The following is a 16,411-nucleotide window of genomic DNA, read 5'->3' as shown; positions in this document are numbered from 1 at the left end:
AGTAGAGTGTTTACAGATATCATAAGATATGAAGCACTTTTAAGGAAATTCTTTTCCCAAGCATTAGCCCCATGAAACTCAAACATACTTTAGTGATAGTATTGACCATATTTACCATGTGGTAGACCATTTTAAGGAACAGTACAAGAAGTAGTTGCATAGGTCTCCTGTTAAAATTTTGAATATATTTAGATACATTGTACATATATATGAAAACCCAGATAGTTTCATCTAGTTTGATGTAGTTCTGTTTTCATGGCTCACATGTTCTTTTTCCCCCCTGAGACTGCAGTAGTGGAGCTATATTTGCAGTGATAGATACAACTGAATTGTATCATTGTATCATTACAACATCATTGCCATAAACACACCCTAGAAAGTCTGAAATGAACTTCTCTTCAAGTGCACTATCCTTTCTATGAAAAGTCAAAACAGAAAAGAGCCAGACAGAGGAACTATTAGTACCTTTGCTTCACAGAAGGTGGCTGAGATGGGGTGTATGTAATTCCTTTAAATTCACACTGCACTTGTAGCAGATTAAGGATTAAAGTCATGATCCCTTAAATCCATTTCTCGAATGACTCTAGCCAAAGATAGTAAATAAACAGGACTGTAAACAGGAAGTGATTTCATCTTCCAATGTTGGTTCAGATACTTTACTTGACTAAGTTGTACTTGCAAATATATTTTGCAGTTACCATGTTACTTAGGGTATTTCTTGGTCTGTATAAGGGCTTATCTTAAGCTGCATTCATGATGTTTATTTTAAAATAATAGGTCAATACGTAAAATTAGGTTTAATTGGAAAAGTAATATAAAAAATTTCGGCTTCAGTGCAAGTCTGTACCCAAAGGAAACAGTGACCTGATTCTGTTTATCTCAGGCTTATGAATTTAAATCTTAGGCAATCATAGAAATTACTAATTGTAATTGAAGAGGGGGTATTGCATGTATATCTGTGTAGAATTGCATGGTATGACATAAAGGATTTGTTTGGAAATAGTATGTTTGCAAATTTTTTGCATTTTACTTGAAAGACTGGTTACAATGTTTACAAGTAACATTGTCTCTTAACTTGTCCAAATAAGGTCAGTTAAAGGACACAATAAAGAATCCATTTTCATATCTTAGTCTTTTAAAGATTGTTAAGCAATGTAAATCATACATACAGATTTTTGATGTTAGTATTCTTTATTATCACCCATATCCCCTCCCCTCGGTCCCTTTCTTGGGAGGAGAGAAGAGGGTATAGAGTAAATAGTTCTAAATGATTTTGCTGTAAGCAGCTCAAATTCATGAATAGTTTATAAATAAAAATGAAATATTTTTCTTTAAGCAATTCAAAGACCATATGGTACATATCTAGAATCACCTAAGTGGTTAATTGCATGTTAAATTCCTTTCCTCTTCCTTAGTGTAAACAACTGCAAAAATATTTACATTCCCTGCCTTGCTAGATTTATTTATCATTTTATAATAAAAACACGGAAGTGTTGCAAATTGAAATCTTAATCTCTTGCATGACTCGCTTTCTGAAATGTCAGCGGTGTCTCTGGTTTGGTTTACTTTGTGTTCTCTCCATTCCTAACACAGAAACGGACGGCCCTGGGAAACTGAAGAGTATTGATATTAGGCGAGTTAGAGGCACAGCACGAGATGAGGTTTCTTGAAATTATTTTTCTGTTCTTCTAAGCAAGATCAGAAACTGCAGGAGAGAAAATGGTTCTTTATTGAATTTGTTATTATTGTGAAACTCCAGAAGAATGATGATGTAATTGTATAAAACTTAGAGGGATTGAGGTCAAAAATCCAGAACGTAAGTTGACAGAGCAAGCCACCTATGGAAGAGTTGTTTCTACAGTCAGGGAGTGCTCCAGCTTTTTCCCAGAGGTAGCTACTGGCACAAACAGTTTGCAGACTCTGCACTCTGATACTCATCAAACCATTTCTTCAAGTGAGAATGAGTCAAGGACATCTTCAAAGCACTGGCCAAAGTGTGCTAGTCTGCATGGCAGAGCAGCCTTGTCCTGGGTTTCCACTGGTGCTGATAAACCTTGGCCTCAGCAGAGGGAAGTAGCGTGTGGTGATTCCCATGCTAATGACCCTTCTCTTCTCTCCTGGCTCCGAGGAACCAGAGCCTGCAGCTTCCCCTTGACTCTCAGGAGTTTTCCAGCTGTGCTGATAGCTAAATTCAAGGGCATTGGGAGCAGCACTATCAAGTTAGTGCCAGACACAATGGGTTCTCCACCCAGTAGCCGCTGAAAGAGATAAGTTGGCTGCTCTTTTGTTGGGTTTCCTGCCAGAATAAGATTTTAATTAAGAAGGGGGAGGGCACCAGATATCATCTCCATCAAATATTTTTTTTCATGGAAACAATTCAACAACTTACTCATTGACGTAATTACTGTAGCACACATTTTGTAATTAGAAATCTTAAATGACAAAAATCCTTCCCTTGATTTAGTATTGGGTATTTTCAGGTTCTGACTTGTGCTTTTGTCTTTAGATACAAAGCAAAATGGACATGAATATGCTTTAAAGTACCTAAAGTCACAGCAGAAACTGTCAGAAGAACATTTTGAAAAGTCCAAGCAATAGTCAAGAATTTCTGTAGGATTTCTTTTCAAAAGATGTAGTAGGATTTTGTAGCATTGATTCCTGATGAAATTAGTGGAGCTCTCAGGAACAATTTTTACTCATGCTCAAGCAAAAGCTAGCTTAGTATATATTGAGCTACTTAGGGATTTTCTTTCAATTTTGTCTTTTTACCATCACACATAAATTTTTGTATCAGATTATTTTTGTGACATTGTTAACAGTTCTAAATTTGAAATTCAAATAATTGAATCCTAAACTAATGTAGCCCGCAAAATAGTTTTGTTTAGCTGATCCTACCGCATTGTTAAAATGAATGAAGGGACTTAACTTTTGAATAGAAGATGGGAGGTGTAGAAAATTATTCAGGTTTCTCCTAAAGCAGTAATCCTATCCTCTCAAAAGATAACAAGATAAATATTTCTGTCCTCTACTATAAAGGAGACCTGTGTGACTAGTTTGGGCAAAACAGAGTTTAAGATAGCTAAAGTAAAATGAACTGAATCTTACCCTAAGAATGTATGCTACAAGGACTTTAAAAATTAAAGTCCTGATAAGGTGTGAGAATGTTGAAGTATCAGTAAGGTATTTTTGTTTTCACATGATGGGGTGGAAAGCCATTGCACATGGAATTTTGGAAATGCTTCAGACATGGTTATAAGAAAAGATTGATAATGTTGGTGGAAAAAAAGCCTGTTTAATAACAGCAGTGGATCAGTCACACACCTTTATTGCAGTCTGTTGTGTTGAATAAAAAGCAGGCATGAACATGACCTGTGGATGGCATATAATCACAACCCATGGGCTATGCTGTAAAATGCGCTGTTTTATAAACTCCTGGAATGGGTTCATGGAACTTTTTGAAGTAAGCAATTACTCAGAGTTTCATTAACTTTCTAGCTGCTTACCAAAAATATAACATTTAATAAGGAGACTGTCCTAGTTCTACATGTCTAGCCTTTACCCTGTCCAAAAGGGAATTTGATATGTCATTTTTGGTTTTTTCTTAATTTCTAACTCCTCGTTAGAAATAACACAAGAAATCAAGTAATCTAATAGCTGAATTCATTAAAATAGAGAAATAGGGGTTTATGGTACAAGGTCAAGCATTTAGTTTTAAATACATTTGCAGTGATGGGGAATGTCTTTTTATTCATCATAGAACTTTTTAATGGAGCAGTAGCCTATATATTCTTGTTTTTTGAACATTTTATTGCCTAGATCGTAATCTCTGTATGAAGTAGGAGGAGAGGAAGTGGTTTTTTTATGTGGGCAGATAGCTCCTTGTGGATTAGGGTAGAGGATGGGTGTTTTGATGTTTAAATACATTTTTATAGGTGGCTAAGTCCAGTCTTGAAAAGTTAATTGTTAGGACAGCACAGAATCAGAAAATGTACTTGAATAATGTTATGGGTTCTGGGTAATATTGAAGATTTGGGAGTTCCTGATCAGGAGCTTTTTGTGAGGACTGGGACAAAAGTAGTGACAGGAAATTATTACAGGATAAAGTTATTCATGCTCTAGAGTGGGGAAAATCTGTACTAATTAAAAAAAATAAAATTAAATATAGGCTTCAAATTTAAGTAGGAAATAGCACTGTTTGTTATTGGTTTTCCTTTGCTGCTGTTTGCAATGGGAAAATAATCTTAGTTTCAGTTTGACTCATCCTTCATTTCTGTTTCTTGTTTTAGATACTGTCCTGCTCCGAATGAATTTTTAAATTTCCACTTCATCATATTTGCAAGCCTCTCCAGATGCAGGGAGGGAGATGAGCAGTGTCATTCCTTGGTCTTTCTGTATCCTTTCCTTTTCTCTTTGAAAGGAAACAATGGGAAGTTTGTTAGTAAAGGTTAGTAGCGAAGACAAGGTCGAACAAAATTGAGCGGAGGGTACCGAGGCCTATTTTAGGTGCAGCCTTTGAAATCAAACTTTTGATTTTGGATAGATTGCTGAGAAGTTGCTCTTTTCTCCTTGCTTATTCGTCATACAGAGTTTCAACAAACCCCATAAATTGAGCAGTTGATCAATCTGAAAGTGCAGATGAGCTGGTTTAGGTGGAGACCATTAAATGCCAGGAGCATTTGAGTGAGCAATGTAATCTGAGGTTTCAAGGAAGACATACTGTCTTAGTTACAGCTTATATGATCATCAAAGTAATTCCTTTCTGATGGGAGAGGTAGAAACATCCTTCACTATGCCAAACACCTGGAAATTATTTTTGTTTGTAGCCTAAAAACTATTTCTGAGTATGTGAAACCAATTCATCAGTAAAGTTTTCCGCATTCCAGAGAGAGAGAGTAGAAACTTCTAATCATAACTTTAAAAACTTATTATAAAAGAAACTGACATGTTTTTCTGCTCAGTCTTCTAAAAATGTAGTCTCTGCTTGGTTTCAAAATGTGCTTTTAGTTTAATGATTATGGTTATAATTAAGGGACCAGTTGGAAAAACTATAACTATATAGTATAAACATGGCAACCAGAATACTTTCAAAGCAAAGCAGAGACTCCGTGTCCAAGCTGGATGTTGTAACACACTTGCATTACAATGAAATACAGGACAGTGCTTTTTCTCTTTAAAAAAAGAGAAAAAAAGTTAATCCTTGTTAAGAATTTGTACCATGCCTCAAGATCCATTGGAAAATTGAAGACTGGAGATTTTTTATCTTATTTAACCTTGCTTCTCCTCTACTCCTACTTTAGTTGTGTAGGTCACCAGTACAGGCTCTATTGCTCACCCATGGCAAATTCCATTTGTTTTGGGTACCTGTGTTAGGGTGGAGGTAACCATCTTGTAAAAAGTAGCTTTAGAATGGCTGAACTACAGCTAACTTTGAGAACTTTATTTGTAGGTGTTGCTCAGGAAAGGCAGTGTAGCTAGCAACTTGTTTCTCGTCAGCTGTTCAGTAATTTAGATTATGAGGCACTGTTTGCTCCCTTTTCTTTTAAGGAAAAAAGACGTAAGTAAAAGCCAAATACTTACTTTTTCCACCCTTTCATTTGGTCTTTTTTTTAGAATACATATATATCTTTTTGGGTATTGGAGAATAAGATAATAATCAGCAATTTCTTGAACAAAGAAGCATAGTTTATTTCAGCTGTAAAAAAGAAGGAGTTTGTTAATTACACTAAAGAATCACAAAGACAAATAGTTTTGGAAAATTACACGTGTCCTTTCACTTTTTTGTTTGGCTGTATCAGAATTTCAGCCATTGATGGTAGGGTAAGACCAAGCATCTCACAGCTCATGGATTTAAATTTAAAACATCTGTTATGCTACATTATTGTTTATCTTCTAGTTCCTCTTTGAAACTCTGTTTGTTATATAGTACCTGCAAAAGTCATGGCAACAGACGTATCACAAGAATGTTTAGAGTTTTGACTTTGTATAGGAGGATGAATAAGATAGGGCACTTATTTTCTCTCTGGAGTTTCCTCAGAGCCAACAGGGCAAAGGAAGTTTCATATTCCTTCCTTTATACAGTCATCCATTCTCATTTCAAAAACTATGCCTGAATCTGTTGGGAAACAGCATTTCAGTTTAGACCTACTTGCCTTAACACATCACACTGGAGAGTTGATTAGATCTTTATCCCTGCAGACTTTAGACAGAGCCTTGAGAAATCTCTTCAGAGCTGGCTTTGCTTTGAGTGGGGGTTGGACCAGATGACTTTTGGAGGTCTGTCAGAGTTTAAATTATCCTGTTGAAGTCAGAGAAGCAAAAAGAAAAAAGTATTTTGATTTCTGTGAAGATAAAGCTGATAGTTCTGATTTTCTTTGCTAAGAAAACAAGGAAACAGTCAACACTAAACAGCATTAAACAATAAGTCTGTCATCACTTGAATGAGTCACAATGCAAAGTAACAATACATATGAATAGCAATATAATTATTGGATTATATTATCGCTATAATCTGCTATATATACACATTCAAAAATGTGCAGACAAATCTATGGATTGTGGCATTGCGTGTTGATGGAATTTGTGTACTTCTAAGATTGTTGCCAGGTGGAAAGCTGTATTTTCTTATAGCATTAAGCACAAGTCACTATTACTATTTTGTTTTCAACAAAAGTTATAAATTGTACTTTTCTGAGTGTGATATTGCACTTACCCACATGGAAAATTATCAAATGTTACTTGTAACAAGGTAGTTGTAAGTTTTGTTCAAGACCAATAGAACTACACAGCTATTGTCGAGTATGAGTATTTTACTGCTTGATTTTCTCCCCTTCTGACCCTGCTTATATATAGTTTTAATGCTCATGATCAGCATATTGGATATACAGCATTTCAGTTGAAAAATGCCTCTTCAATCAAGGATTGTTCATTCTGGGATTTATTTTCGGTGGCTATTTTTGTTTCTTTTTTTTCTTTTTTGTTTGTCATTAATAGTACCAGATTTCTTCCATCATACATAGGAAAATGTTGAACAATATAAAGAATTAAAAAGATAACATGGGGTTTGGGGTTTTTTTGTTTTTACAGGCCTGGCAGCTGCGATTCAGTCACCTCGTAGGCTACGGTGCCAAATACTACTCCTACCTCATGTCCAGGGCAGTTGCCTCTATGGTGTGGAAACAGTGTTTTGCTCAGAACCCGTTTGATAGGTAAAAACACAAAAATGTTAAATAGAATGAAATGCTAGTTGCTTCTGGAAAACATGAAACAAATTAGGTTAGTGGGCTTTTTTACGCAAATTAGTTTTTAGTGTTTTTCTTGATTTTAAGAGGAAATTTTAATTTTCTTGATTAAGAGGATTTTTAGAGGACTACAAAGCATGAAATAACCACATAGAGATATATATGTATACACATATATATAAACACACACACTTTGGGACATGTTCGTTGGTGCAAAAAAAATTGTGTCAGTGTTTTAAAATACAGGTGTGTCAGCTGGGAGGCACTGAAATCCCTATTTAGAATATCATTAGAGAGCTTGAAATTCATAGGTGCCTAATATCTTGTAATATTCTATTGAAATCAAAGCAGCTGTTGGTATTAAACAAGCTTCATGTTACCAACTCCAACGCTCAGTATAGCTATCCTACTCATTTCACTTTGTAAAATTAAAAGGCAAATTGCGAGGTCTCAAATTGTAAGCATTCTTATATCTTTGCTGAATGTTCAGGGTATTGTAACAGAGCAGCTTTTCCCTTTGGCACAGTGAAACCTGAAATGTTGTTTGTAAATTAGCTTCTATAAGCACCAGCACACCTATGTATAAAATTTGTCTAGTTCAGTTCCTCACAGTGGAATTTTAAATGTAATTTGAATTTGAGGAGTCAACGTGGCATCAGTCATTGTTTTGGGGTGGAAAATTTTATTTGGTCTCTGTCTGTGAATTCTGTAGAGATCCTAGAAGCAAACCTGAGTGAAGGCTGGACGAGTTGTGTTTGCAGATGGCTCTAACACCTGTCTTTCTCCAGGGCGATGGGGGAGCGCTATCGTCGAGAGATGCTGGCACACGGCGGTGCGAAGGAGCCCATGCTGATGGTGCAAGGTAGGAAATAAATTAACTGTTTTATTCCCCTGCAAAAGAAAGAAACTTCAACTTAACTGCATTTCCCAACTTGGTCTTTTTAGTTTAATTAGGATGTTCACTAGATTTTTGAAAGAAAAATTTAAGTGGACTGATCATCACCTTTGTATTGTGGTCAGTAGAACTCCATGTGGTATGTGGAGATAGCTAATACCCCACTTCAGCTGATAGCTGAGCTGAAGTGCTGGAAAGGTTTGTATTACAAGGCTGTCTGAAGAATTCAGAATAAACTTGAAGGAAGATAGATTACATTATTTCTTGGATACAGTTAGGTTGTGACTTTTCCATACATGGAATTCATAATATCTTATGGTTATTTTGTATAGGAGATGTTGAACTTGTTTTGGCCGCATCATTTCAGTGTCAGCAAAATATCTTTGGCTGTATCAGTACTTCAAGTATACATTTTCATGACATGCATCTCTGACAACTGTAATAAAGGAACACAGTTCGTTATTAATCTCACTACCGTATTTGCCTTTTGAATCTGGAAAATAACTTTTAAAAATCATTGATACTGATAGCAAAAATACTCTGTGTGTTCATACCTTAAAAAACAATGCCAGGAGAATGAAACAAATTTGAGAAACTGCTGACTTTATCTCAAGTCTATGAAATCAGGGTAAAGATTTCCTGTGTAATGTTGTAGAATTCAAAGCCAACATTAGTTTTGCTGTTCCTAAGATGAGCACTTGCTAAGTCCTGGCGCATCTTTCAATTTTCCCTGAAATTCTTGGTATTGAGCATGAATATGAATTCACTGGCCTCTGTTCACTCCATTTTAGCAGAGTGGAACTTGAGTGGCTTTCTTCTACAGTTAAGGAAGACAGTGGTAATGTGTCTGTATTTCATCATGAGATTGGCACAGTTTCATGACTGGAACATTTCAGTTCTTTGACCCATGTGTTTATATCTGAGGCCATGACCTCTGCTCTCCTTAGACTTATCATGTATTAAGTAACAACTATATATTCTTCAGGTCATTTATTTACGTTTCTGATCTACAGGGTTATTTTTCATTCAATATGACTTCCCAAACTTACTTTTCTTTACTGTTCTTGAAAAGTTTGTGTTTGTTACCTTGAAAAACGGTAGCCCAGAACTGTGGATTAAGAAGTTGCAAGGAATGTGCATCTGTACAAGCATATCAGATTTTTACATTGTAAGTCATATGGTGGAGAAAGAAAAAATGTTTTTAAACACCAGATACGCTTATGATCTCCTCTCTTTCTGGGATATATTCTTTATTTTACTGAGCGTGGAATTTTCTTGGAATGTCCTGGAAACTATGTTGAAGTTTCTGGCAGTGTGCTTCCTTGAATCAGGTACTATTTAAATGAAGTTACAAAATTCATCTGTGGATGGTCTTACAGAAGAATCTATGTAAGTAAAACTGACTTTCCCCCTTGCATGTGATAGGCTCTTATGGGAGACAGTGTCAAAGGGCTCACTGAAGTCCAAGGAAGTGACGTGAACTGCTTTCCCCTTTTCTGCCAGGCCAGTTATTTCATCATATAAGGTTATTAAGTTATTTAAGCATGACTTGCCTTTGGTGAATCCATGGTGACTATTCCTGATTTTTTTGCTGCTCATGAGTCTAAAATCAGTTTCCAGGATTAGCTGGTCCAGCATCTTCCTAGGGACTGAGGTGAGACTGACAAGCCTCAGTTCCTTGGGTTCTACTGCTTGTTCCTCCTGAAGATACACATGACTTTTGCTTTTTTCCAGTCTTTTGGTACCTCTGCTGTTTTAATAGATTACTGAGAGCTGCCTAGCAATGCCATGTGCCAGCTCCCTTTGCACTCAGGGCTGCATTCTGCCAGGGCCTGTGGGCTTGTTTATGCCCAGTTTTCTTAACTGTACCATGATCTGATCCTCATCCATCAAAGATACACCTTCCTTGCTTCAGATTATCTCCCTGGACACTTTTGTATTCTGAATTTCACTTTTACACTCTTTATACAGAAATCCTAACTGATATTCAAGATCATAAAAATAACCAGTGTTCATCAGCAGATTCTTTGTCTGTGCATATCATGATACTAATTTATACACAGTAAAAGTAGTTAAGTAAAAAGCTCTACAAACATGCTTGAACTACTCCCTGAAGAATGAAATCAGGGTGACTCAGGTGTTTGGACAAGACAGTAACTTGATTGCTGATTTGGGATTATTGAAAGCTAAATCATAGAACACACCTGATGAAAAAAGTTGTACTTGTACATGATTGGTTTGTATTTATTACAAAAAAAAGAGAATTTATGGAGAAAAGTAGGAACGATTCAATTTGTTTAGGTTCAGTGAGGTTCTGATTCCTCTTGCTGCCTTTTTTTCATTATCGATATTCCTGACTACTTGATTTCCATCTCCTGTTGGTTTCCATCAGTTGCAAAACTGTGCTTCCATAGCAAACAACGAAGCGTATCTGATTAAAGACAGATTCCACCAAACTTTAAAGCTTTTTGATTTTTCTCCTCTTCAGAGAAACAGTCCAGATTCTGCACTGACTAGTGCCCTGTTTCAGAAAGTTCTTTAGGTTGTTATTTCAGGTGTTTTTTTATATGGGCTTGCACATGTCTGGCTTTCGGATGCACATCTGCAGCCTCACCCTTGAAGTGCGTCCATACCTCATTAGGAAGTTAGCCATGTTCATTGGCTGTTTGATAGCAGGTTACTTCACGAGCACATTTCGTTAATGCAGTTTCTTTGTTATGATTTTCTTTTCAGAAGCTATCTATTGTCTTTCTTTTGTGTTTAAATATGACCCTAGCTTTTCATCTTTCTCCAACATGATTCCATAGATGTACTGATTAGGAAAGATAAAGGATCTGACCTGTGGAGTTACTGACAAGGTTCCTGTTTGAACTAGTCTTTAATTAGGAAACACGGTATACTTTTTGTTGTTGTTGTTTTGGTTGCATTTGATTCTCTTGGTATTTGTTTCCTTTTAAAAAACCAAAAATCATAGAATTTTTTTTTAAAACTTTCTAAACATTTTCTGAAGTGACCCTTTTTATCTTACCCCCTTGATAGTCAATGAAATACAGAAATAGTCACAAATACAGAAATCAAGAGCAATTGAAAATGGGTGGACAACATTTTGTCCAATAGGCTGATTTTCTTTTAATTTTTCCTTAGAGAAAAAACACATTTAGAGAAGAACTTGATTCCTCTGTCATTTTGTGTTGACTACATGGCTCTTGCAGATTTTCTCCTTCCTAGGACTACATGGCATTAAGGATTCCAAATTCCTTTAATGTTATATAACCCAGGTGTCCCTTTCAGGTCCGGTTGTGTGCTGGTTGCAGGTCTGAACAAGATTCAGGTGTGCACCATTCCTCCCTCTCTGTCTTGGCACTCCCTGGCTGGAAGGAAACCCAGGTGCATAGGCAGAAAGTGAATTGCAGTGTGAAAACTACTGGGTTGGATGTTTTGGGAACTGAGAGCATGGAACATATCCTGGAGTGCACTTTTCCTGCAGCCTTGGTGCAGCCAAATGGCTCTTGGGGCTTCTGAAGAAGTCCTTGTGCAAAATGTGTGTGAGGTTGTGTTCTTGGTTTGTTGATGCCGTATTACATTGCAGACAGTCATACTGAGCTCTGTGCCTACATGGTAACCAAACCAGCTGGCTGTGTCAATAAACACCCATTTGCTCCAATGCTGTTTGAAAATTTGCTTTTCCATGCCTCAGACTGTGCTTCGTGGAGTAATTATAATTCGAAGAGGCTGCAGAAATCTTCAGATAATGGTTTACATCTCTTTGAAAGTGTAAGAAATATGCATAAATCCTAGAAGGTGATGTGAATGGCAACATATGTTAGCTCCAACTACATGGACCCAAAATAATTAGTGTTCCGGGGGGCAGAGGCCAAATTTTGCCACAGGCTTTATTCTTCTCTCAATTTTCAGTGATTGCAGGTTATAGCTAACCATCTCTCAAAAGGGCGTGGTTAACCGCAATGCTGTAATGCGAAAGAGACTTCAAAGCAGCAAAGATAAGCTATGCAGTTGCCTTAGGCTTGGGAGAGACTGAGCTGAAATAGGAGTTGGGCTGAACGTATTAAAATACACTCCTAAATTTGAAAACTGCAACCATCAGACCTTGTGGACATCTTACTAAATAATTTGGACTGAAGTGCTGAGTACTTCCAATATATCAAAGCTGATCCTGCTTTGATATATTTTAATGGGGTTTGAAGAGAGACATGACCACTCTTTAGCACATCAATGTAGAGTAAGAGGTTAAAACACAGAAATCATTGCCTGTTTCTTTTGGAGCTGTCTACTCTAAAATCTGTAGTTATTTATTAAATGAGGGCATCATCATTTCACTACAGTTCTTTAGCAATGACCTCAGTTACTCTTCGTCCCTTTGCAAAAGTGAAGTCTGTTGGTATCTGCTTTTGATGTCAGTGCTGGGAAAACAGGAATGCAACAAACCACTAATGCGAGAAATCTGAAATCTGTTTTTGTTATCAAAAGCTGGAACTACTGGATAGGAGGTCATTTGACATCACCATTGCCAGAATAATTTTGGAATCTCCTGCATATTTAAAGCAAACCTGGTTTTAATAAATAAGTACAACTTGTGACAGGTTTTGAGTGATATTTGGTGAGACTGTATTCAGCTGCACTAAAATACATCCAAGTATGCTGTAGTTAATTATATTTCTCTTATTCATTTTGTAATATCCAGGGTAGGAATGTTTTTGTTACGATTTGCCATTTTTATGTAAGAGGGGAAATTAAATCTCCTTAAAGATAATCCCAGCTTCAGTTTCTTCCCTTCTTCCTATCATTATACTATTGGCTCTTCTTTTTTTGCAATGTATTGATAACTGGCAGAATAATTGTTAGCGTGTCAAAGAATTGGCTGAGCATCATCCAGACTGGCTGTTTTTCATAAAGTCAGTATTGGAAGGGGAGTTTTGTATAATGGGTCTCGGGGAGTGGTGGTTATGTCTGTTACGGCCATCTTTATGTATCATCTGTGCAGCATTTCAGTCATCTCTCCATACTGATACCTGGTGAAAAAGGAAAGATTGTACATGTTTCAGTGGGCTGCCCTCCTTGTCACCTTCTTAAGGCACTCTCTCCTCTTCTGTGAAAACTGCAGGAACATATGAGTTTAACTGGCATTTTTCCTAGCCTGTTAGGGACCAAATCTGTGTGTTCCCCAGCCAGGGACTCGGGAGAGGGAGTCTGCAAGAGGCCACGGCCCTCGGAGGAGCTCAGATCAGTAGCTGGCTGTCTGCACACATCTGTTTCTGAGCCCAGCACATTGAGAGCCATTTTTCATTGGGAACTACAAGTAATTCCACTGTGATTTTTCTAACATGAGAGTAGATGACAAGTTTACCAAGTACTTGGAAATATTAATTCTGTTCTCTTTCATTTTGAAAATATCTTAATGCAAACTTTATTTAACAGCATTTCAGTCAATCTATATATAGTGCGAGATTTTTTTTCCTTTTACTGTTGCTATTAATCTACTGGGCCATGACAGTTTGTGTTGACATTTGTAATGTGTTTAAATCAGATTGAAATGGAATTCTGTAAGGTCTTAGCAAGAAAATTCTTTTTGGTTGCTCGCACCAATTTACTTTGAGCTGGTCTGTTTCCTGATGGGTATTGAATCACTGTGTTATAGTAAAAGATTATAGTCTTTTAGCAGCATGCAGTTATAATTTCCTCTAAAAGAAAATATTGTTGAGGATGTGAAAGAATATAAATTAATGTTCAGTAGGTACACCGATCAGAAAGGGTAGAACAAGGTTATATTTACTTTGGCAGATGTCAGAAAGAAGAGATTGCTTCAAAGAATTACAAAGATCAAATTTTACATTATTTGGCAGTTGTACTGCTGGGGTTTTTTTGTTTGTTTTTTTCTTTCTGGTACAAGTTGTGCAGTAAATTTTCATGTGTAATCTTGAAAATGTTAATAGCAGTGAAAAGACCAACTATATGTGATGTTAAGTACAAAGAAATATCTGAAAATAATTTAAAGGATATATTCTCAAGCCGTCTTAAAATTGCGATTCTGGAGAGGAAGGGGTGAAATTTTTAGCTTCTCTGTTTATAGAATTACCTGGCAAAGTACTTGGGTATGATTTTAATACTAATTCATTGTGCTAATTTTCTTGTCTGTTATCGTGTAGCCAAGTGCTACAGTTAACAGATGCAGTAATTTAAATTCTTAGGAAAAGGTAAGTCCTAGTACTGTAAAAAAGGCAAAGCTAAAACTGCAGTATATTAAAACTGCTTTTGTTTATGTTTTGTGCCTTGTCAAAAATTTCAGATACGGCTGTACTTTAAATACTACATTAAATGGTTCTAAGGTTTGTAATGTTTTGAGAAAAAAAATATTTTTTGGCTTGGTCAGAACTGAGACTTAGCAGATAAGGATTTATATACCTGCTTAAAACCTAATTTATTTCAGTCATTTAGGAATGACTGAGTCTGCGGTTACATTGCTTTAAAACAGATATAATTCATGCTTAAACAAGATCATAATGACAAAAATCAGTTAACAGTCTTGAAACCTGTCAATTCTGTGAAAATGTGTGACAGGTATCTTGAAGAAATTAAATAATCCCTCTTCACTATAACTGTACTTTCTTCTTGACAGAGAAATCCAATAGCTTTTTCTGTTGTAGTTAACAGTAAAAAGACACAAAGCTGTCAAGGTCACAGCATCCTGATAAAGTCTCTTGTCTTGCTTTTTTGTAGGTATGCTTCAGAAATGCCCTTCAGTTGAAGATTTTGTGGATGCCCTTGTTTCAGACTTAGACCATGACTTTGAAACATTTATCATGGACTCATAACAGAACTGAATTCTTTTATGGAAGATTGTATATGTCTTCATAATTGTGGAGAGCATATTGTTGTGACTGGTTTTGCTTTTTGGTGAACACTTTTAGAGTTTGACTGTTCATGTTTGTGGAACAGTAATAAAAACTTTCAGTGGAGCACCTGGTTTCATTTATGAAGATGACTGTTTTCCATTGCATAGGACCTTAAGCATGGAATTTGAGAGAACAAATCCTCTACCGTGTACTGTTAGAAGATTTGATCTTGTTGGAAGAGAGTAAATGGGAATTGAACTCGTCTTTGGGGTGATTGGAGGGGTATGAAAGTTATTTTGGTACATGTATTGATTCACTTCTAGGGTTTACCTCTTGATGTTATGGCCCAGAACTGTTCACACAGGTCTTTCTCACGTGTTAATGGATTTTCTTCAACTTTGTTTAACCATATTTCTTGTAGGAGTCCTGCACTGGGGAAGAGCAAATTGTGCTTGAAACAAAGGGAAAATTGGAAAGAAAAAAGTGAAAAACTAGGAGCTGTATTTGAGATAGGGAAGGGAAAGATGGGAGAAGTAAATCTGTGGTCCTACTGGTCTGTAATGGAAAATTTTAGGTGAGGAGGAAAGAAATACATTGCAACACGTAAGAGGGACAAAGGAGTAAAATAGGTACCCTACAGCTGATCTGGTCCCTGCATGTTTGTTCACACGGAGTTTCCTTTTAGTGATGAGTGGACAAGTTTGGGAAGCTGTTTAAAGTACAGGGAGGGCGGGTTTTGGAGGGGAAACAAAAGAATTCAAAACAAATGTTTTTCCAGGATAGACTAGAGCAGTTCGGTAATGTTGCACATTATATAGTGGATAATGAACAAAGGGAATGTTATCAGTGGGTTTTTCCTTTTCCCTCTTAAGTAAATTATGAAATGGTATTTGAGGGTGTTTTGGAAAAAAAAAAAAAAAGAAAGAAAACTGGTGATTTTTCTGTATGAATGGCCTTGTTTAGTGGTCCTCTGTAGGTTGTTATAAAAGGTATGGTAAGTGTTCTGCTCAGCAGAAATGCAGTGAAAGAAGCAAGAGAGGAAGAGAACCAAAGGTGAGAGATGAGGGCGAATAACTGTGAGAGAAGCAAGTAAAGGTAAAAGAGCCCAGCCAGAAAAAGTGGGTGTTTGGGAAGAGATAAATAAGAGTGAGACCTGATTGGATGATTTGCCCTCTTTTCAACAGAGTCTGTGCAAAAGGGTATTGTTTGATATTTTACCCTGTTTTTTTCACTGCCTGTTTTTTCAAGGTGGAAGTTGCCTTGTGTGAGTAGCACTGTCATTCTGGGGGAGCTGGGTTTAGACATTTTTAGATGCTTTGATTAAACCACAGTGGGTGCATTTTCAGACACATACCACAACCAGGCTTCTGGCTTGTACTGCTGACTAACTCCATTGTGTGTCTGCAGTTGGTCCCTGAGAGGGAAGA

The 16,411-nt window shown here is 36.6% G+C and overlaps 1 protein-coding gene across 2 annotated transcripts in view; it reads left to right on the top strand.

The window, feature by feature from the left end:
• MIPEP (mitochondrial intermediate peptidase) overlaps window positions 1-15,911 on the top strand; it is a 67,253-nt gene extending 51,342 nt beyond the window's left edge. For both annotated transcript variants that reach the window (XM_066175882.1, XM_066175881.1), the window contains 3 exons: window positions 7,084-7,205; window positions 8,027-8,100; window positions 14,869-15,911. In XM_066175882.1, the coding sequence (XP_066031979.1) occupies window positions 7,084-7,205; window positions 8,027-8,100; window positions 14,869-14,963 (291 nt within the window). In that variant the 3' untranslated portion in view covers window positions 14,964-15,911. The remainder of the gene's footprint in view (window positions 1-7,083; window positions 7,206-8,026; window positions 8,101-14,868) is intronic.
• The last annotated feature ends 500 nt before the right edge of the window (window positions 15,912-16,411 follow it).

This window comes from Chamaea fasciata, unplaced genomic scaffold, assembly GCF_029207755.1.
Source record: "Chamaea fasciata isolate MVZ Bird 193981 ecotype frontalis unplaced genomic scaffold, bChaFas1.0.hap1 SCAF_2, whole genome shotgun sequence".
Lineage (NCBI taxonomy): Eukaryota > Metazoa > Chordata > Aves > Passeriformes > Sylviidae > Chamaea > Chamaea fasciata.
Note: the sequence above shows the minus strand (reverse complement) of the source record. Positions and strands in the feature narration are given on the sequence as shown.